We start from the raw sequence: 24,005 nt of genomic DNA, 5'->3' as shown, positions 1-24,005 counted from the left end.
AGAAGGTCTAATCTCCATGTTATAATCAAATTATATTTTCATATTATCTGTGCTTGATGATGGTCTTAGTGCAATTTATAGAGGTTATTAAAGTCTATAAAAATACAAAAAATCCCTACACAAACCAAAAATTTCTTCCACTTAATTTCAGCTTCCTCCCAAATATCACCAATACCCCAAATTTCCATCCAAATGTCAGTTAATAGGACACATGTAAACAATACAGCACTGTTCTAGTCTAGCCTCAAATCTCCAAATATACTTCTTAAATATAAAAACACTTAATCAAATCTAAGTCTCTTGGTCACCAAACAAAAGACTGAATGTTCACTAAAATGGTACCTATCATCTTTATCTCCCCTGTGCCCACCCCACCCTCCCAACTGCCTCTGATTCCCCTCCCCCCCTTTTTTTTAAACTAAGAATACCTCTAGTGCTGATGGCTAGAAATCTCAATTCAATCCTCTTTCTTTCAAAACCTGTTAAAGTCTATAGATTGTATTCATCTTTAATGTCTCCCACAAGCATCCTAATTTAGACTCCAAGCATCTCTAGCCTGGACCACATACTTCCTCCTAACTTGTCTACTTCCTTCCAGATTCAACTTACATTCATCATGTAACACGGAGGCCAGGATAATCCTAAAACACAGCTCAAATCACTTTATATTTCTACTCAGTGTCTTCCCAGTGTTGACAGAATAAAATTTAACCTGCTCTAATCTCCCTTTCCTCTCTTAAATCCAACTATATTTTTCTCCTATATTAACTTCAGGTTAAGTAGAACATGGTATTCCCTGGGATTCTCAGACCCTGCCCTAACTTTTCTACTGCTGTCCTTCCCCCTGCTGGAGATGTGGTCCCCCATCTAGTCCTTGCCTGCTAAAATCTTGCAAAAATCCTTTAAGACCTGAGGATTTTTTTTTAAACCAATAATATATAGGATCCCCAATAAGAAAAGAAAGTTACATCATTTGTCTAACAATCTAGTTACTATAAAACTAGTAGCCAAATGCTCTGACTGTAGAGTTCAATTCCAGGTGCTAATTTGACTCATGAATCTTTAAGGAGCATATAGGCTAACTAATAAAATTCTCTCTTCTTATATCCTATATTAAACTGCCAGCCATGGAAATACTAGGTTTGGCCTTCAGTGGCAAAGTATTAGTGGAGGCTCTTAAACCAGTTTTTCCTAAACACTTAACATGGCTTTCAAGGGCCATAATGCCATGACAGAAATTATAGATAGGTAGATAAACTGGGAGGGAGGGAGGGAGCCAAAGAAAAGAAAGAGCAATTCTCCTGGATACATTTGACCTGAGTTACGCCTTTTTTTTTTTTAAGCTTCAATTTGACTGTGGAAATATGGCCATTAATTTACTGTATTCTACTTCAGAACTGCTTCTCTACATTTTTGCATTAAGTCATGGAAAATGTAGTATGGAAGTGAGGAGTGAGGTATGCAAGACAGTCAGATGTGGGGTTATATACACTGTTTTATTATAAAACTTAGCTGATGTTAAATAGAAATGCCTGTATCATCACATTTTAGGAACATCTTCTCAAATACTCCAAATACATTTGGCCCATTGGGCAAATACATGGGCTGGACTCTGGTACAAGGCTCCTGAGCCTCTCTTGTGGTCACTGCAAATTGTTAAATGACCCAGGATTTGTTGGCTGAAATTCTAATTTTCCTCCCTCTGCTGGCTTTATCACAAATTACTTAGTAAGCACTATGAGCACTGCCTTCATGGTTTTTTTTGTTTTTTTTTTTTTTAACAAGTGCAAATAGAGCAAATAGAAAGACTGGATCTGGTGATTGTCTTCCATAAGCTTTCCTGTAAATCATTCCAAGAATTCTACGCCCCTTTCCTTTTAAACTCTTTTCTTGAACATGTTCCAATCCTTCACATATGTTCTTTCTTTCTCCTTCCAATTCGGGTGCCAAAGTTCCCTGTCTATCTTTTTAGGCAATCTGGCTCCTGCTTTTCACCAGGAAGGGCACCCTTCTTTGCACTGAGTGCCTGATCATTTTAATAAAAGTTTCAAACACTTGCAACATGAGGTACAAATTTGACTTTACTTGATAAAAAGCATTTAAAATCAAGTTCAGCCTGAAGATGGGTCTAAGTTAAAAGTCAGTAAGATTAATGTTTTTAAAATTAAACCTGGCAACATTTAAAATGTTCAAGAAAATGAATCTGACAATGTAGTTCAGTTAGCCAACATACGGTACATCATTAGTTTTTGATGTAGTGTTAAATGATTCATTAATTGAACTTAATAAAAAGAATCTGACAGTGCAAACCTCTTTGTTTTAGTTAATAAACATGTTCTACGGCAGTGGCAATTCTGTGCTGGCAGGTCTGGATGCTTGAGTGATGCCTTAAGAACACGGTCTTCTGTATTTATAAGACAGATTACTGAACACACACACACACACACACACACACTTGAAATTGTTTAAGGACAGGCAGAAAAATGGAGATAAGGAAAAAGTAAAGTAGGAGTCTTTTCGTGCCTTAAACCACAATGCATCAAATGCTAAAAAGTTCACCTGATAGAGACCGGCTGAGCGGAAATTACCTACCTCATGACCTGTGGAATCAGTGATTTTAAAAGACCAAGTAACACACAAAAGGAGCTATTGTGAAGGATGGTAACTTTGTGAAGATTTATGTTTTGATTGGAAATAATTATATCTGGTATACTGAGAGAAACTCAGGTCCTCATGCAAAATTAAATGTAAATTTGTACAAATTTTCAAAACACTATCATTTTCCTAGAAGACACTTATCAAAGAAGGAAAATTCATTTAAAGCCAATAATTAGAGTTGACAAGAGAATGTGTTAACAGAATCCTTCTTAAACACATCTGCTTTCTGATCTTTAGGCACAGAGAATGAAAAGACCCTACCCCCAAACATATTAATGCAATGGCTTTTTATGTAATGGTAAACATGATGGTATTATTTGAGCCACCATCTTTGAAACTTTGACTAAACATTTTTAAAAAATAAGTTGACAGGCTCAGCATTGACAGGATCTGCTAAAATATTTTGATAAGATTTTCTTACTAAAAATGTCAGAATAAGCCAGCTACACATTACTGAATTAGCTAAAATATATTGTAGAATTTGGGGGTTTAATTTTAAATACAGCTTTAGGAAAAATTTGGGAGAAATATGTAATTACAGTAATATATGTTCACTTAAAGTATGTAGCGCTTATATAGACCACACAATCACAAACATCAATTTAGAATGAATATAAAGTTGTAATTTGTAACTTTATTTAGTAACTTTCCTCTCATTTAAAATCATCTATAGTTAACAAAAAAGTAGCTTTGCAATATATCCTAGATATCTGCATTAGTATGCCTAAATTTACTTTCCATTTAACACTTTTTAATAAAAATCAATTTGAAACTGTTTCTGTATTCACACTGAACGGAAAACAACTTTTAGGAGGTATTTACTCCAACTATAACTCCCACTCCTGGACCCATAAGTCTCCTCTCTCCCCCAACCCAGTCCCTATTTTGGAAGGTTCTCAAGTTAGCATTTTTCGTTTCTCTAAAAATAGAAAACCTGAATAATGATGGTCAATTAGATTTGATTGTCTTCTGAAACAGTGAGGAATTGTTTCCAATTGAAGATTCTGTTTCCATGAACTGTAACAATTCCGTATACTTGTTCAATTCTATCTAAAGAACTTCTTTTTCTGCTTAAATCATTTTAGTTTACTAAAATCCCTGAATGCACCTCCCTGAAATCTTAAGTCAAGTGGATTAATTTAGAAGAGTAAATCTAGTGGGCAAAGTAATCTGGATAAAAACAGCTTTCTGATGCTTAATTTAGGAAACTGTTGAAATTTCTGGCTCTTAGAAAGTCATTAGAAGAGGAGGAATAATAGTCATAACCTTGCACAGGCCAAAGCCACTTGGAGGCCATCTGTCAAGCATCAACCTTCCTATCTGAGCACAGGAATGGTGGGGGCAGTCTTATATGAAAATTAATGCCATTCTTCCCCAAGAGGGAATAGACTTGACCACCAGAAACTTCTTCCCATTTAGCCAACATATGTCAACATATTTCCAAACAGCTGCTACAATTTCAAGTCATGAGCCCTCCTTCTGATAAGGGCGTAAGGTGTAAGAGACCAAATAAGTTACCTTCCAACTGGAAGATAAAAGCTCAGCCAGATGTCTACTGCTAGCAACTCCCTGATGGGGGAGCCCTGGTCTGGCCTGAGCCAGGAGGGTCACTGAGAACACATTTGTAGGAGACTTAGCTGAACACACCAGACTAAGTACAGTAAGTACCAACAGTATAGTCACCCGAAAGGTCCCTCATTTCTTTTTCCACAGCCTCTTTCCACTTCTCAACCACCTGGATTAACATTCTCACCCCAATTCCTGCTTTTCCAAGCCCCTTAAAAAGTATTGTGTAGCTGAAATGACAGTGAGGCCTGGGGTCAGAAGCTGGTTAAGTCAGAAACAAGGCAGTGTCCAATTGCAAAGGCCAAGTCAGCTTATTTCTTCTTCCTCTCTTTGCATGCCACTGCTTCTACCACCAGCTTTTCAGAAGAAAAGGAGTACCAGAACTAACTCAATCTACCTGGGTCCACCCTCAGAAAGATGGAAGGACTTGGAAAAGTCTTCTCCCTTTCTCTTCTCTGCTTCTGTACAGAATGACCAGGCTCATTAATTTGCATGCACAGAGATGGAAAAATATAGTAATGACATTAATTGGCAACAGAAGTAGTTAGCAAAAAAATCCAGTGACTTCAGTACCTTTGACTATAAAAAGTAAAAAAAAAAAAAAAAAAAATCAAGAACCAAGTGGAGGGTTGGGAGAGAATTTTTGATCTCCTGTTTCTTGGAAGATACTGGTTTATAAATGTGAGGACTTTTGGAGTCAAAGTACTCCAACCTTAATCCCAAGTATGTCACACTAAGATGTAGGAGGCAGAAGTGAAGGTAGAAAAACAAAGATTCCCTTTGTGGGCCCTAGCCCAGAAGCCCATTGAGCACTGGAGCCTCTGGCACCTCACTCTCCCTGGGCATCATCCTTTCCCATTGTGGGTCTCCTCACCCACCTCTTTCCCTGCCAAGTGTATATAGTGTCTGTCAATTTTGCTGTAATCAACTGTACAGTTTGCCTCTTGTTCCCCGCCAGGTGGTTGGTGACCTAATGTCCCCAGAGATGAATCTACCTATCCTCTATGTGTCAGTCTTTCTCTGACGGAAAGCTGGCCTTCTCCTGCTGGCTTCTTCCTCTTCAGCCTGTGTGTTTTTCTCTTCACACCCCTGACCTACCTTCTTGCCAGTGTCATTCCTTCCCATGCCCTCCCTTTGGAACTGGCAAGCTTATCTCTCCATCTTGCAGGGCTGAAGTTACTCTCCACCGTCTGCCTCTGTCCTGCTTGCCTATCTGACTTCCCCCATATGGGTCTCCTACTCCATGCTGGTGCTGGTCTCTTCCCCGCAGGTGTACCTGTCTAGGAGCAGCTACTGACATACGCAGTTTTGTATTTCTTTTATCTTCTTGCATTCTTATTACTGGGTGCACACTGACTTTCCAGCCACAAATGAGACTCTTTTTTCCCTAGGATTTCACAGTTGTGTAGGAAGGTATTTCCCCCCCCACCCCCCCATGTACATACACTCCTCCCTCCCCTCCTAAATCTGTGTGTTTTCCACCATACACTTCTCTGATGGATAACACATGTGCCCTGAAGTGTACATCTACACAGCCACTCGATTCTGTGAGTGCCCTTCCGAGCAAGCTGACCTCTGTGAGTCTCTCCTGCTATTTACACCTATACTGAATTCATGTACTTCCCAAGCAGTGCACAACTGTGTGCCTCCCTCTGTGTGCACCTTTATGTAGGGGGCTTCTCTGAAGATGAGTCTCCCCTCACGCAGCTTCATAAGCTCCCACTGAACCAGGTTTCACACCTCTCTCACAGCTCTGCTTCCAAATCCGACTTCCTTCTATGCATTTAAAGTACCTGGCACTAGTGGGAGCTCAACAGATGTTAATTCTGTTCTCCACTTTTATCTGAATAACTATGTGAGTCTGAGTCTGGGTGTCCCTCTGGCCCTCTGTGCCTGTTTCAGTTAATTGAAGCATGTTTCATTGGTATGGACTGGACTGGGCTGTTTGTCAGTACGCCCTGTGGGTTTTCTTTCTTTCCTACTATCCCTCCTCTCAGAGTAAATGTTACTTGTCTCTCATATGGTATATCCCTCTCTTTATACATCCATACACTGCATGTTGGTAAACAGCTTTCCCATGCACCCTGGGTTATGGCGTGTTTTCTCTGTCTCCCCACCCTCCGCTTTTTTATTTTTATTTTATTCCCCCAACGAGAAAATGCGTTTCTGGGTTTGTACTCCAACTGCGGCATGTGTGCGTCTATATGACTCTTAGCTGTACTTGAGTTGTGTGTGTGTATACACGGGTGTCTCTTCGGAACGGGGTGCTGGGTGCGGGACGGGGGTCTCTGCCCTGGACGCGTGTATCTTCCCCCATCCTCACCCTGGATCCACGTCCCTATCGCCGGGAGTTAGCCCGAGACAGCGCGTCTTTTGGATACAAGGGAGCCTTTGCGAACCTTTCTCCTGCTCCCGGGTGAGCGTTGGGTGTGTGCACGGTGCACGGTGTTGGTCCCTCTCCGGGAAGGCGAAGCGCCAGTGTCCCCGAATTTCTGGGAATGCAAGGTGTCCCCCTACTTTACATACGCGGAGCGTCGTGTCCCAGCCTTTGCGAGTACATGGTGTGCCCCCCAAGCAGTGTACCTGTGTCCCCAAGTCCCTGCGAGTACAAGGTGTGTCCCACCTCTACACGCGGAGCTGCTGTGTCCGAGTCTCTGCGGATCCGCGGTGCCTATGTGTTACCTCCCAAACGCGGACGGCTCATGCCCTCGGTACTCCGAGTTCGTTAGTGGTACGCTGCACCCGCTCCCCCTCCCCCGTCACGGACAGCGTAGTCATCTCAATTTTCTCTCTAGTGCTCCCCTCCCTCCGTGGGACAGAAAACGCCAGGAAACCCGCGGGCGCCGTCGGAAAGTCCCACAGCGGCGGCGCAGCCCACCCAAGGCTGCGGCTGCCTCGGCCCTGCCACCAGGGGCCGCCCGGCTGCCCGCCTCCCAACGCCCCGGCGCCCGGCCGACCCGGGACGGCAGCGTCAGCGACCCTGCCCGGCCCTGCCCAGCCTAGCTGCCGCGGGCGCTGACGGCAGCTGAGGCGAGCCACTGCTCCGCGGCCCCGCGCCGGTTGTCCGGAGCCCCGGGTGGAGCCACCAGGAGGCGACAAGCGCCCTCTCCCTCTCGCAGCCCTTCCAGTTGGCCGGCTGGCCCGCTCACCTTGTGGCTCTGGTAGGTCTCGAGCGCCCGGATCGCCGTCTCGGTGAGCTTCACATGCAGTACGGTGATGTTGTCTTGTCCCAGCCGCCCGCACGACAGCCCGTAGCGCTGCTCCTCCCGCAGGCCCGCCGCCCCCCCTGCCGCCATCTTAAACTCCCCGGGGTGCCGACGCCGACGCCGCTCGGGCTCTAGCCTCCACTGCGGCCGCGGCTGCTTGGGCTTCTGCAGCCGCCGCCACAGCTACGGCCATCCCGCTGCTGACGTACTGTCATATACTGCGCGCAGCCAGACCTCGGGCTGCCACCGCCGCCACCCGCCCCACCCTCTGGCCCCGCGCCCCGCCCCGGACTCGTCTCATTGGCCTCGTTCCCCTCGGGACGGCCTTCATTGGCCGCCCTACACTCTCACGGGGGCGGGGCCCAAAGTCTCTGGAGTTTTGCTCCCGGGACAGGACGTCCGAGGTGAGAGGCTGACGTAGAGGTGACGCGACAATTTAATCGCATCTTACGTCACGTTTGGTCGTCTTGGCTCGGCGGCCGCGATTGGTCAGGCTGGCTTGGGGGATCCCTTGCTAATTGGGTGTCCAGGTTGCCTGGCCGGGTTACCTAGAGTTGGAGCCCCGCCCCTTGGGGGATAGTAGTGCAGAGACGGGAGAGTAGGGGAATCTCTTCCTGCCCCGGTGGTCCTTGAAGAGGAGGACCCTCCACCCCCAAAGTGTGACCAAGTAAGGACTTCGTCCCCCGACGGTTGCGGAAGCTTGTGGGACTTGGGTGTGCGTGTGAGGGAGGGCGAAGTAGGTGGAGTCACTGGAGAGCATCCTCTCAAAACTCAGTTTAGCGCTGGTGAACAGGTGAAATTGGGGAAAACGCCCTTCTTCGTCATTTCACCCTAACCTTGAAATTAGTGAGTCGACCCTAGGCTTTAGGAGTTGTGCTGGAATATGTGGAGAACCTTAGGTACAACACCATACCTAAAGCTTACGTGCTTTTGCTGTGCTGGGCACAGTACTTTAGAAAATTGAGCTTCTAGGTCTTTCCCTCTTTATGCCCGTTCTGATCCTAGGGGAACACATCCCGTCTCTCTGGAGCTCACCACTGGGAAAGGGTTGTGCCTTTTACGGAATTTGGAGTATCTCCTTTCAAAGGACCATTTAAGAGTAGAACTGGAATTGACCTAAATTAAACATCCACACCTGTCATTCTTCGGTTCTGTTTGAGCTCTGCTCATTTTATTTGACATGGATGTGGGAAAACCTAGCTAGGGCTTAAGCTATTGGAGGCTAAGTAGAGGAGATGAGGGTGTGAGGGTGTGCGGAGGCCGTGCATACTTTCCATTCCTCGCAAGGCTCCGTGTGTAGGCGTGGCTAAAGTAGGGAGCCTAATCTAGAGCCCTCTTCAGGCTGTGTTTGGGTAGACTGACAGGCTTCCTGTCAGAGAGGATGAATTAACAGGGTGATCCAAAACACCAGATAAAAACAAACCATTGAAAGGATTGAAACCGTTAAAAGGCAGTGTAAAAAATCTACTTAAAAAAATTGAGACGCTTGTTATTTCCCTCAGATTGAAAACCTTGTTGCGTTTTATAGGGATTCCCTGGAGAAATTGAAAGGCATTTAAACAGTATTTCCCATCCTTTCAAATTGGATAGGGCTGTGATTTTCCCATAAGATCCAAGTGGGAGTTTTTCATGATTCATCCCACCCCATCACCCGAATTAATCCTTTCCCAAGCCTACAGGGTACACTGCCTCTTGATTCAGACCCGCAAGCGCTGGAAGTATCTAATATGAATTATAGAGCTACTTCTCTTTCCACAGAGTATGGGTTAAGTGAAAACATCTGTATTAACTGTTGGTTACATCACAGGAGAGCATTTTTAAAATTGACTTAATTTTAATCCACTAGAATTTGCTAGTTGTTAAGACATGATCAACACTTGTTAATTCAGTTTACTAAAGTGTAAATTATCTTGAATTCTTTGAATAGAGAAATTAAGGTAATCACAAAAAATAATTTTGTACGTGAATTATTCTTTTCTCATGTTGCTTTAATAGAGAAGGACTGACCACATATCTAAAACCTTAATTGTTTGCGGGGAGGGGGAGTCTGACCCAAACAAGTAGAACCTGTATCTCACTACTTTTCTTGTGAAAGTGGGTAAATTCCCACCCACATGTCATGTTGCTCTCCTGTTACTCAGAACTTCTGATGATACGGGGTGAGAGAGGTTCAAGGGGTGAGAGAGGATCAAGGGTGGTTTTCACTGTACTTTTCATATGTCTGACCTGCAGCAACTTAGTAGTAATTGATTTTCTTTTCTCAATTGTGGTAGGAAAATTTTTCTCATGTCCTATTTTAATGGGTAACATCATCTTTCACTGGGCAATATCTTATAGTGACTTATTGTTTGTTTATATTTTTCCCGTTTTGAGCTTTTCAACTAAGAAAGGAAGCAATAATCATGTACAAAGTAATATAGTAATTTAGTACTGTGTCTCTTCATTGCATAGTACACATTATGCCTACCTGAATTAGATGGGCAAGTTGTGATGCTGATAGGGGTAATTTGTTTGGAGGGATCTGATGAAAGTTGCTTTTTGGGAAGTTTATAGATATTTTCTGTATCGTTCAGAGTAAATAATTAACAAATAATTATTGAATGCCAATCGAGTGTAAAATGCTGTGGAGGATTTAAAAATTAAACTGTATAGTTTCTTATTTAAAGGAATTTTCTGTTTAAATATGGCAAATGAACCGATGCACTCCAAGCAAAGCAATTAGAGAATTAGAAAACGCTAGTTTGGGTGGTGGTGGTGATTAGCTCAAGAATTTAAAGAAAGGAGGTCTGGAGAGGTTTTGAAGAGGTGGTGGAACTTGAACATCTCTGGAGGGCTGAGTAGATTCTAGATAAGTAGAGATGGTATAGATGGGGAGAGGCCAACTGAAAATGATCTTAATGATCATTCTAGCTGAACCTCTTCATTTTATGAGTGAATAAACCGAGACATTGTTCATTCAAAAGCAACCTGCCTAACCTACTACAACCAGGAGCGGTAGGTCTCAATCAGCTCTTCTAGTCACTATATACATTAAATAGCTCTTTGGAATTAATAACTGAGGAGAAATATGTCTTACATGATAATTCAGCGCAAGGAAAAGGCAAAATAGAAGTAAACTGATGTAGGGCCTGCTCCATTTGTGATATCTACTGTACAAAATGGGCAAAGGACTGTGAACATCAAAGTCTTTGCTGGTTTTCAAAGGCCGAGCCACCCCTCATTCCTGGTTGCCACGTATTTAATGACTACTTTTCACTTCTTCTTTGAAGCTGAGCTCTCTAGTTCAGATGCCTTTAGGGGCTATTAGGTACCCAAAATAAATGGAGTGGGCTACAGGGACTGAAGGTGCTAGACTGTGGTAAGCTAGGGGTGTCTTTAAAGTGTTTAGCAGTTTCTGGTCCATCTGACTGTTGCAAGGTGAACATGCAGGGGCCCAATGTTGTCCAGTCTTCTAATTTTTAAAGAAAGCTGGAAAGCACAGATTTTTATGTGAACTTTCTGATTTTCATTTTTTGGCACCTACCTGAAATTTGCCATAAACATTTTGTGGACATTAAAAAAATTCTTTGGGCCTGAGTTAACCCACAGATTTCTAGTTTTTAGCCTCTGCTTTAGTGACTTCCAGTGCACGAAGCCATTCTGTCTTATACCTGTCTTAGTAGTTTTGTGAGTTTTTCTTAAAGCTACCTATAAAAAATTTGTACTAATGTCTTAATGCATTGGCTTCTGTTAGGAAAAGAGAACACAGAACCTTACAAAGTTACAGCAGAGGAGCTCTCTGGAAATTTTTTTTCCATATGGAAATTCTTTCTTCTTGGAATTCTCTCTCCCTGATGCCTCCTGTCCCCACTGGGTTTGACCTTGTACCATTATACTTCTAGTTCTGTACAAAAAAAATCTTCTCCTCTCCTTAGACACAAGTGAAGTGGGAGCTTAATGGTTTTAAAAGAAATTCACTAAGTATTTATAGAGAATAAAAGTGAAATACCTACAAGAAGGACATAAATAGTTGTTGCCTAAACACAGATTTTTTTTTTTTAAAGATTTTTAATTTATTTTTTGACAGAGAGAGACAGCGAGAGAGGGGACACAAGCAGGGGGAGTGTGAGAGGGAGAAGCAGGCTTCCCACTGAGCAGGGAGCCCGATGCGGGGCTCGATCCCAGGACCCTGGGATCATGACCTGAGCTGAAGGCAGACGCTAAACAGCTGAGCCACCCAGGCGCCCCTAAACACAGATTTTAAGCTAAACAATTATTGTATCACATGTGATTATTTTTTACTCCACTCCATTTAAGTGTAAGAAATATCTCATTGTGTGACTTATCATGATAATCATCATTATTGCTAAATCTGGCTCTGAGCTCCCCATCTCACTGGGTGGTAGAACAATAAATCCACAGGTGTTACAAAGGTCCCAGAATATATGGTGAAGACGGTCTGTTCTATGTCCATCACTGCTGGATAATCCATTGGAAGCTCAAGAATTTCCCTTTAGAAACAGTTTGTGATTGGGTGTAATCTAGATGGAGGGAACCAGATGACCTGATTTGAAACTGGGCTTATGTAAAAAACATACTGGTTTTATTTAGATTGTGTGTTTGTTTGGCAGTGTGGTTGACAGTCGCACTGATGGGGATTATGAGAAGGGAGGTTGAAACTCCCTAAGTACTGCTTGGCACAAAACATATATGGTGATAGTCCACATGATTTCCTGGAAGGTATAGCACGTCTGGGAACTCTGCTGAGACTGGCAGCTTTGGGTACCAAGTAGAGCCTCCCTCTCCAGGTGTGTACTTTCTAGGGGAGCTGTAAGGACAGTGGGCTTAATTTGCACTCTTCCTGGAATTGGCAGCCTCTGCCCTTCCTAATCCTGGGGGAAAGCATGCCGGCTCTAGACTTCTACCTCTACACCCTCTTAGTCTCTGAAGTCTTTTCTTCCTCTGAGGATAGTCTGGTTCTTTTCAAAAATTGTGATGTGGGAGTAAGGAAAGTATCCCCCACCCACACTTTTATCCTCCCCTCCAGTTCACATACCTTCTTTACTCTTGGTGTGGAGCTGAGTAGAGACGGCTAGGTGGGCAGAGTTTTCACTCATTCTTTCAGATGTATCAAAAACACAACTCTGGCTTCCGAAGATGGCAATATTCAGTATTCACTAACACCTCTTTGGCCTTCTTTCCCTCTTTGTTGCTTGCCTTTCCCTACTTGAAGAGCAATCTCGAGAAAGTTGTATATTCTTTAGAAGGGAAAGACTCAAGTTTGAATTCTTTTTTTTTTTTTTAAAGATTTTATTTATTTATTTGAGAGAGAGAGAATGAGAGAGAGCACATGAGAGGGGGGAGGGTCAGAGGGAGAAGCAAACTCCCTGCCGAGCAGGGAGCCCGATGCAGGACTCGATCCAGGGACTCCAGGATCATGACCTGAGCCGAAGGCAGTCGCTTAACCAACTGAGCCAGTTAGCTCAGGCGCCACTCAGGTTTGAATTCTGTACACCAAGAAAGTTCTCTCCTTCCAAACTGATTGAGAAACATGTCCTGTCCATAGAATTGCATACTATAGTGACCAAAGTGTCCCTTTCTTGCACATAATAATTATTTTCATAGCTTTTCAGTGTAATGCAAGGTGCCCTGAAAGGCGTCAAATAAGATCTGAGAGGGGGAAGGGTACTAATGGTGACCTCTGTGTTGTTTTGTACTAAAAAAGAACACATGTATATCTGAATAAACTGAGGAGGGAAGACCAGAGGAGACAAAACACCTCTTCAGCTTTCCACTTTTAAACATGCTAATAGTGAGCCAAATTCCATCAACATTAAGAATGATATTGATAATAATAGCTTATTCTTTTTTTTAAAGGTTTTATTTTTAAGTAATCTCTACACCCAGCGTGGAGCTTAAGTTCACAACCCTGAGATTAAGAGCTGCACCCTCCACTGACTGAGCCAGCCAGGCACCCCAATAATAACTTATTCTTGATGAAGCTTTGCAGCTTAAAAGCAACAAAGCTACATTGTCTCTTTGATTTTTCTTCCTACTCTGTGAGGTAGCCATTGTTTTATATTCATTTTACCTTTGAGGTAACTGAGACTCGCAGAGACTGTGTATCACCCAGTTGGTAAGTGACAGAGCTTGGTCAGAACCTAAGATTTCCTTTTCCAAATCTAGCACTTCTATCTTTGAACATAGCTCTAACGTCTGAGGAATTATACAATAAAATTAATGAAGAGAAAATGGAGGACATCTGGGTGGCTCTGTCTTTTGAGCCTCAGGATCATGAGATTGAGCGCCACACCAGCTCCATGCTCATTTTGGAGTCTGCTTGAGATTCTCTCTCTCCCTCCCCCTCTGCCCTACCCTCACTTGTGCACTCTCTCTCTCTCTAAAATAAATAAATAAAATCTTAAAAAATTAAAAAAAAAATAAAGAGAAAATGATTGGTTCTACCATTTTGAGCTGCTTGGGGGTTGGTTTTGTTGTTGATCTTGAAAGTAAGACTAAGTCATTTGAATCCCCTACCCCCCCAAAAAAACAAACATCATACATCCTATTAAATAGTAAGATGGCAAATAAAGTGATCAATTCATCTTTGGTTTATTATAGCTAGCATATTGACTTTACTGAGATTTATGAAAGCTATTTTATGTAAGCATAGATAATTTGTGATATATTGGAACCCTTGGCATAACAAATATGCATAGTGTGTGGATGCCCATTTGAAAATGCTCATATTATAATTTTAAATTATAAGGATTTACAGTTGTTATCTTTGCTTTTATTGCATATTGTTCCTATCTATGATTTATTTGATAATGAGTCTTTGTTGAAAAGCACAATCCCCAATAACATCACTGTTCCCATGGGAAAATGATACTTTATGACCCAATTTCTAGAACATATTATGGCAAAAAGTGCAGAATAAATGTATCACACATGTGAACACAGAAGACTTTTGTGTGTCTACTTACAGAATTAGAATTGCAGCTGCCTTGATTCCATTTTGTTTTCAATCAAGTATCATATTTATCATCTTTGATCTTTTGATCCTTTATGGCCTACTATTTTGGGAGCTTTCACTGTTGTGTTGGATTTTGGAAATTTAAGAGTCAACATGACCCTTATAGGTTAAAACATTTATAACATTAGAAACAAAATAGGATAGTCTAATATAGAATGCAAGATATGAGGATAAGGGATATTAGATGAGAAGTACCATACAGGCACTAATTCAGTGGTATAGGAAGTTCTGGATTGCTAGAACATATTCAGCTCAGGGTGCTGGGAAAAACTTCATGGGAGAGTTAGCTCTGGGACATCAAAGGTTTGTAGCTGTGATAACGAGAGTATTGAAACATTCTAAATTTAGGGATCCTAAGAGCACTGGTTTGCTATCACCAGGTGTTTTGGCAAAAGACTATAATCTGGTTTAACTGGCATATGGGACACGTGAAGGTGGTTGTAACAGAGTTAGAAAGATAGGTTGAAGATAGATTGTGAAGAGATCTTTCAATGTTGGATTAAGGAATATGGCCTTTTATCTGTGAGCAATGGGGAACCATTGGAGGCTTCTGACCAGGAAGTGACATACACTAATCCTCATGTTAGGGTTGTCTAGATGATAGCAGTATGGGTAATGGATTAGAATGGGGGAATACCGGAAAGAGGAAGCTGAATTAGGAGGTGAAAGGTAATGAGGCCTGTGCCAGCGTATTGATAATGGGAACAGAGAAGAGGAGAAGGATATGAAAGACCCTCTGAAGGCAGAACTGACTGATCTGACAGCTTCATTTGGGTATGAGAGGTGAGTGAGCATGAGGAACCAAAAATAAGTACTAGCTTCAAGTTTGTTTGCTCCAAGATAGTATTGATATAAAAAGACATAAGGAAACCAAAAGGAGGAGCTGGTTTAGGTTAGAGGTGGTGGTACAATATATGAGTGAAAATGTTCAGGCATTTGGAAATGTGGGCCTTAGGCCTCAGAATCAATCCCATTGAAATAATTGTAGGAGTCACAGAACTGGACAAGTTTTCTGAGGGAGGTTTTGAGGAAAGCAGAGGAGAAGCGAAAGAACTAGGGAGTTTACCCGAACCACACCCATCATAAGGGTTGTACACCTCTTTCCCATTGAGAATCGTGGCTATGGTGGGCCACTGTTACTGACAAAAGTATTTTACACCTGAGCTATGTATGTATCCCTATATATATTTCCAAGATTTTCCCAATAGTAACATCATTCTCAGTCACTTGCCTTTAAATGTATTTTGGAGTGGGAGAAAAAGGGGGTGGAAAATTAATAGTTGTTTCTTAGGCATTGCATTTATTCAGTGTACACCCATGAAGATGTGTTGACCTTGCACACTTTTTTCGTTGGATATGTTATGACAGAGAGTAGGTGTTGCAGGCAGTAATGGGGGAGCCTGAAGACACTTTGATCTGAAATGTACAGGAAACACAAGATAATTGGGGAGAGGATAAGCAGGGAGACCAATGATCAGAGGTGACTCTATATCATTTGAAAGTTTGAAATAGGGTACCATCAGTGGAAATAATGAACAGTGTGAAGCTAAAGTGATAATGTGTAAAAAGAATTTAGTAAGAGATCATTGCTGTTGGTAGTAGCCACATACTCATTGAATAAATTTCACTGGGTGTACATTGGTACTTAAAGTGATAATGCCCCCCTTTAAGTTGTCGTAGCAAATTAATTTTAATGATAATTTATTAACAGAAATGTTTTTGGTTTGTGTTTGTGATCTTGAAAGCAGGGCCATTAAAACTGAGAATAAGGTGAGTTGCTCTCTGTTTCTGATTCTGTCCTTCTAATCTTTAGCTTGAATAAATCACTTCTCTTATGTGTAAAATGATTTTAGGTGATTTAATTGCTCTGTATTTGAATTGTGATTTCTCTTCAATATTTCTCAGTTGAGCCAACATAAAAAAAATGTAAAAAGTGTAAGGTATAATATGATTTACCTGCCAAAGAGTATTAGTCTCTAACAGATATTCATATTTCTTAAAAAACAAGAACTGTCCAGAATGTTAATGATTTGTTATAACTCTGACTCCTGGTGAAAATACCAGTACTGGAGTCAGCGGATTCTATGAAACTTCAATTGTATAGAAAGCCAAGCAGCATGATTTAGCTTTGTCAAATGTTGACAAATTGTGCACAGAGGAAGACATCTGTCCTATGTAATCTTGATTTGATCAGTATCTTTGCCTGAATTTTTTTTTAGGTTCCTGAATCTTTAAAAAAAAAAAAAAGTTTTTATTTTGTGATTTTAAAGTTAACTTTTTTTTTTTTTTAACATACTTGCTGTAAGCATATAGGTTTGAACAGATCGATTGATGTTATTTTTGAGTATTTGCCCAAACAGAAACATGCCATTGGAAATTTACTTTAAAAAAAGAAAATTTGGGGGCATCTGAGTGGCTCAGTTGGTTGTGTCTGCCTTCAACTCAGGTCATGATCTCAGGGACCTGGGATGGAGCCCCACATCAGGCTCTCTACTCAGTGGGGAGTCTGCTCTTCTCTCTCCCTCTCAACTCTGCTCTCTCTCGCTCTCTCCCAAATTAAAAAAAAAAAAAAATCTTCAGAAAAATGGAAAATTTGCTGGTCTTTTTAGTTTGCAATGACAATTATTCCTGAAAGTTTAGTGTAAAATATTCAAGTGTTAGCTCAGAATAAACTCTTTAAAATTTATTTTAATTTACATACAGTAAAATTTATTCTTTTTTTTTATACATTTGACAAATAGGACAGTTCTGTCACCCCCAGAAAACTCCCTCCTCATACCTTTTTCCGTGACTCTTTTTTTTTATTTTATTTTTTAATTAAAAAAATTTTTTTTAAAGATTTTATTTATTTGTCAGAGAGGGAGAGAGCGCAGGCAGGGGGAGCAGCAGGCAGAAGGAGAAGCAGATTCCCCACTGAGTGAGGAGCCCAAAGAGGACTCAATCCCAGGACCCTGGGATCATGACCTGAGCTGAAGGCAGACGCTTAACCTACTGAGCCACCCAGGCATCCCTCTCCTTGATGCTTAACTTCTAACAACCACTGATACGTTCTCTATCCCTATGGGTTTGCTTCTCTAGAATGTCATATACATGGAATCATACAGATGCAACCTTTTCACTGTGGCTTCGTTCACTTAGCATAATGCATTTGAGATTCATCCATGTTGTTGCATGTATCTGTAGTTTGTTCCTTTTTATTGCTGAATGATATTTCATTGTATGGATGCTCCACAGTATGTTTAGCCACCAATTGAAGAACACTTGTATTGTATCCAGTTTTTGGTGTTTCTGACTAAAGCTGCTATAAACATTCACAAATGGTTTTTATATCAACATACGTCTTATTTCTCTTGGGCAAATACCTAAGAGTGAAATTAACTGCCTATAGGGAGTGTACATTTTATGTCATAATAAACAGGTACGTTCCAGGCTCCAGAGTATGTATGAGCTTAGTTATATAGATAAATGAAGACTATCTTCCCAAAGTGTCAGTACCATTTTGCATTTGAGAGTTCAGGTTTCTCTACATACTAACCAGCACTTCATATTGTTAGTCTTTTTGTTTTTAATTTTAGTCATTCTACAGGGTGCATATTAATATCACATTGCAGTTTAATTTGAATTTCCCTAATAACTAATGACGTAGAGTATCTTCTCATGTGCTTGTTTGCCATCCTCATATCTTCTTTGCTGAATTGTCTTTTCAGATTTTTGGTCCATTTTTAAAATCTGTTTGTTTTCATATTGTTGAGGTTGAAAATTCCTTATATAATCTGGGTATAAGTTCTTTGTCAGATGCGATTTGCAAATATTTTGCTCTACTCTGTGGCATATTTTAAATTCTGTTATAGTGTTATGCAGAGAAAAATTTGTCTTTATAGGGCAAAAAAATATGTTTAATATTGACGAAGTCCAATTTATCAATTTCTTACGGATAGTGCTTTTAGTGTTATATCTAAGAACTCTGCCTAGCTAAAAGTCACAAAAATTTTTGCACGTGTTTTCCCTAAATGTTTTACAGTTTTACATTTCCATTCAAGTCTGTGGCCCATTTTGAGTTAATCTTGGTGCAAGATGTGAGGTATATATCTAGGTCCTTTTTTTTTTTGCATATAGATGTGTGCAAAATATGGTCTTTTCTCCATTGCCTTTGCATCTATGTCAAAATTAATTGATCGTAATATTTATGTGATTATATTTCTGGACTCTCTATTCTTTATTGATCTATATGTCTATCCTTTCGCAGATATCATATGATGTCATTATTGTAGCTTTATAGTAGAATTAACTTTCAGACATCTCTGCTAGAGAGAAACAAGTTCTCTGCAGCACACTAGTCAAATTCCTTTGCAATTTTCTTCCAAGCAAATGAATCACTTCTCAACAATTTTAATGTTTTCTATCTTTATTCAGTTTATATATTGATTATAAATTCAGAATAGGCTATAGTCATACTTCTTATATCCCTTCCCTGGATAGAAAAGACCCCTGTGGACTATGGCATTCAGTTAGGGCTTTCTCAACATCACAATCAAAATGCAAAAATTTGGGGCGCCTAGGTGGCTCAGTCAGTTAAGTGTCCGACTCTTGATTTCAGCTCAGGTCGTGATCTCAGGGTCCAAAGATCAAGCCCCACATTAAGATTCTTTCTCTCCATCTCCTGCCCCTCCCCACCTTCTCTCTCTCTAAAATAAATAAATAAATAAAGCAAAAATTTTCAAAAGCATCATTTTCTAAGCTCTCCATCTGAAGAAGTTCCCTGATGGGCTTCCCCTTCTTTTACAGGCCCCACTACCCAGCCTGAGCTGCCTGGACTAACACCCATTGACATCCAGCTTCCTGTCTGGTGGAGTGGCAGTTGGGGGAAACCAGCTGTTATGATTCATCCCATTTAAGATTTCTGCTTTTTGAGAGGTGACACTAATAGAGCCAGGCTGAATGGTGTCTGATTGGGAGAATCTTATGAAAGAGTTTGATTTCTAGTGACTCAGCAATTGAACTTTTTATTTTTTAACAGGTATGTTCCAGGCTCCAGAGTATGTATGAGCTTAGTTATATAGATAAATGTTGCTTTCATCAAGTGTTTGTACTGGCTATTATTTCTTCCTGAAAAACAAACAGATATGGAAACTTCTGTAAAAAAGGTTCTTGTATTACCAATTCTTTAATAGTTTTACAAGCTTTTAGATTTCTTATATTCTCCAAAAGGCAAAAAATTCTCTGCCCAAGGTCTTGCTTGTTACATTTTGGATTTGGTGAAAGAATTCTCAGGTGTCTAAGGGGATAACCTCACATACCATGAGGACATGACATGGCTTTTCTCTTGGAGTGCTGAAGCCAATTTCATCCCTCCTCACTTTTTTCGGTCATTTTGTTAGCTTTTATGAGTATTATTTAAAAGCAGAATATTTGTTAGGAGGTTGGAGAAATCTACAAGCATAGGGACCAGTTTTTGTGCTAGTCAGTCAGTAAATACACTGAAAAGAACAATATAAGAAAAATACGTTGCGAAATATCGATAGGGGGAAAGTGCACTGGGTTTTATGAGTTACCCAAAATTAACATCATCCTTCCTTCCAGGAATATGAGAGAGCATCATGATGAAGGAAAATGACAGTGATTAATTTGGGGCCATACCAGTTGTGGTACCAGTCCTGTGCAAGGGGTGGGAAGGAGAGCCTGTTACTGCAGCCTTGTACAGGATGCGCAGATTTCTATAGCAGTGCTGTATAGCATCTGGGCTACATGCTGAATCATGCCCCTAAATATGAGAAACTCAAATTGTGGCTGGAATTTTTCTAATGCTAACAAGTGCCGTTTTCCTAGAAGTTCAACATTTTATAATATTTGGTAGTAACAAGTGATTTTTAGCTTTGGATTGGTGATACCCTAGGGCAGAAGTTCTCAAACTTTAGTGTCCGTAAGAATCCCCTGGGGAACTTGTTAAAATTTAGGTCCCTGGCTCTAGCCCTCCAAGGTTTGAATTATTAGGTCTGGGTATTGGCTGAGAATCTGCATTTTAACAACAACCTCACTCTGTTTGGCATTCTGAGTTATCTCTCAAGAAGTTGCAAAATTCTCCTAGGAAAAACAATTGTTCCTCAACTGATTTTTTTTTTTTAAGTAGCTTGAACTCAGGACCCTGAGATCAAGACTTGAGCTGAGATCAAGACTCAGACGCTTAACTTACTGAGCCATTCAGGTGTCCCCTCAACTGAATTTTTAAAATGCTATTTCACTTAGCACAGTAGGCATTACGAAACTTAATCATTGAGCTTCAGAGTTCCAAAGAGGTTAGCAATAACTAGTTTAGATTCCCCAGGTGTAAACTAAGTAAGATATAACATGCAATGAGCAGAATACATAGACTTAAGTTAGATTTCTTTCAATTAGAAATTATTAGTTACACAATTTCCATTTCCAGGTCATCTATGCCTCCACAGATGGTATTAGATAGGCGAGATAGGCCAAGCATAGATACCTAGGGAATTTCACAAGGTTCTTTATAATCATTTATTGCCTACTGTGCCCTTAATGATGTTACTCAGGATCTCATTAAATTAGCCGTGAATATACTAATTGGTCCCTTGACAATAGCTAGGGGGTGTCAAATCCTGTCCCCCCACCCCATTCTGGTCATGTTGGAGACAGGATAGAAATTCTTGCCTTTGTAAGGGTATGTTTCTTTCTTGGGACAAGGCACCTGTGGGCCAAAGGAAATTTTTTAAAATATAGCAGGAATTCTTAGAGAATCCTCCCCTAATTCAGACAGGCACTTATGACCTACTTTTAAAAGTAATTTGAAAATCCCATCAAACATAAGCAAACAAACTCCAGATTCTCTACCAGGTATTCTATAAACCTAGCATGGCATCGTTTCTATCTGCTCATACCAACAGCATAAATATAGTTTGGACAGGGTTTTTCCCTTCCTTTGTTGATACTTAGGTAAAACAGAGCATTTCTAGTTTCTGGACTCAAAGCAACTGCACAAATGGTGAATACAATGTGATGTAAATTGGTTCTTTCTGTCCATAAGAAGGGAATCAAATTTGCTAACTTGGTATTCAAATTCAGACAAAGTACTGCAGTTTGCAGAATTAAAACACCTAAACCAGAGCTTACTTCTCCTTCCTTTGAAGCCCTGAGCTTGTGGTTTATAAATGCATCTGGCTTATATGAAACTTTAAATTTTGGTAAGGCAAAGAGTTTCAGAGAATCTTCCAGAGTTGGAAGGTACATTAAAGAACATCCAATTCCATCTCTTAACTAATTTTTGAATCTCCTCTTGCTTCTATTTTAACTCTCCCACTAAATTGTTAGCTTCATAAGGAGAAGTTTCCTACTCATATGCATTTTTAATCTCCATGAGATCGTATTAATAATCAGGTTCAGCTTCTTGAGGAAGAAGGTTTCATTTTGCACAGTTGGCCTAAATAAATTTTTGTGTATTTGATCAATAAGTTGGCAGATGGCTTTTTTCATTCCCTATTTTGCTGTTGCACAAGTTTGGTTGCCACATTGGTTCAGTTCAGATCCTTGCCCTGTGTCCTGCCAGGTGTATGACTTTGGGCAAGTTGCTTAACCTCTCTGTGCCTTCGTTTTTTTTTTTTTTTTGCTGTAAAATGGCACTCAAAAAGTGTTAGTGTGATCCTGATCACTACTAGCAGACCTTGCTGTCTGAATTTTAATCATTTCAGATTTCTGTCATCTCTTCTATTTGCACTGGTACCTTTAGCTAACCCTAAAATCAGTCTGAATTTTCTGCATTTATTCATTTCTGGCTATATTTTGTCTAGTAGAAATCTGCAATATGAGGAATTGTATGGCAGTGCTTCAGGCTCTGGGAAGATGGCTTAAAAGGTTGTGAGATTGTGTAACATAACATAGGCTGTGATACAGCCTGTTGTAATCCTAGATCTGCCACTTACTTCACTTTTCCTCACAAGCCTCAATTCCTTAAAGGTAAAATGGAGATGATAATAGTACACTTGGCATGAGGTGTAGCATTAAATGATTTAACATATGTAAAAGCACTCAGAATGATGACTACATAAAACAGATACCATGCCCACGCTCCATCCTGAGATTCTGATTAAATTGATCTGGGGTGGTATCTGTATATTTAAAAACTCTATAGGGGACTCTAATGTGCAGTGGGGACTGAGAACCACTGGACTAGATGATTTTCAGTCTAGCCCAATTAGCAGTGGTACAGGCTTACATGTTTATGCTTCCTGTCCTTTCATTTCATAGTTTAAGTTCTGTCCAGAAAATACCGTGGGAAGACAGAAGTTACTTGAAGGCAGTTGAAAGTATAACAAATTAAGAGTTTTACAATTATTTAGCATGTACATACTGGATACACTTCATTATGGTAAATTCCTTATGATTCTAAGTCAAGCAGTTTTTCAATAGAAACTGTAATAACGAGTTTTTAGGCTGCTTCGACTCACCGTCCTACAACAATGTAATGTGGAAATCACTGCTTTAAAAAAAACACAAACTTCATGATTCAGTTAACAAAGTCAAGATATGTATGCTTATGTAGAGTAGAAGAATAAATTAATTGGGTGTTTAGAGTCTGATATGTTATAATGAATTGGGTTATCAGGTGGTGACTTAATTAGACTATTGAATGAATTAACACCCCATAAATGTGGGATGTTCACACTCAGCTTTCTCACTTCTGTCACTGAACTGGTGGCAGTCTCCAAAAGATCAAGGTGCATTTCTGGAAAAAAAAAAATCCAAGTGGTTCCTATTAAAAAATAGTGAGTATCAGAGGCATTGGGGCCCTATCATGTAATGGTGCTAATGTCCCCTATAATATTCACTACAGACAAACTGGGGAAAATATAGAGAAATAGAAAGAAGAAAATTAAAACCACCAGCAAGCCCATACCCTAAAACAACCATTACTAAGAACTTTATATACCATCTTTTCCTAGCCACAATTATATATATTTATAAGATTCAAAGTAGGATTATACTACAGATACAATTTTGAAATTATTCCATTAAGTATACTCACTGAGAGCATCTTGCCAGACAAAATAATTTTTAAATTTTGCTTTCTCCTTAGTTATATATGAGATATACTCAATAATATTATTAGTTCAAGATAAAGGATGTAAGTAAAAGGAAGATTGATCCTGCGCAGGGTAGAAAAACAAGACAGTAAAGAATAATGTGTTTTATTTCTGAATATCACTTTTATTCATTAATAAATTATTTATGGAAAAAGTGCTTCAGAGGGAAGTGGTTTAAGTTCACTAGTGATCTTTTCGGGAGTGGCTCAATAAGTAATAATTGTATGAATGAATTAAGGAAGAATTAAATATAAATACAGTCCTTAAAAGCTTAAATTGTTTCTCTTTCTCTCTCCCCAGACTTATTCCAAAGCCCCACTTTTTTTTCCTATTCTGCCACTTAGAAATTTTAATTTTTAAAAATATAGGAAGTATTACTCTTGGTCATATCTTCCTTTTTAAAATGTAGAAAATATGGAAGCATACCTGGGTAGTAGTAGGTATAAACACAAAGATTTAGGAGATATA

The 24,005-nt window shown here is 40.2% G+C and overlaps 1 protein-coding gene across 1 annotated transcript in view; it reads right to left on the bottom strand.

Moving 5' to 3' along the window:
* Positions 1-7,667, bottom strand: part of ELL2 (elongation factor for RNA polymerase II 2) — a 68,133-nt gene extending 60,466 nt beyond the window's left edge. Inside the window, exon 1 of the mRNA XM_081826538.1 lies at positions 7,374-7,667. Within this exon, the coding sequence (XP_081682664.1) occupies positions 7,374-7,520 (147 nt within the window). The 5' untranslated portion in view covers positions 7,521-7,667. The remainder of the gene's footprint in view (positions 1-7,373) is intronic.
* Positions 7,668-24,005: the final 16,338 nt, after the last annotated feature.

The sequence above is a fragment of the Leptonychotes weddellii genome, chromosome 7 (assembly GCF_054177405.1).
Source record: "Leptonychotes weddellii isolate Sample4059 chromosome 7, ASM5417740v2, whole genome shotgun sequence".
Lineage (NCBI taxonomy): Eukaryota > Metazoa > Chordata > Mammalia > Carnivora > Phocidae > Leptonychotes > Leptonychotes weddellii.
The sequence above is the reverse complement of the archived record's forward strand: the minus strand, read 5'-3'. Positions and strand labels throughout refer to the sequence as shown.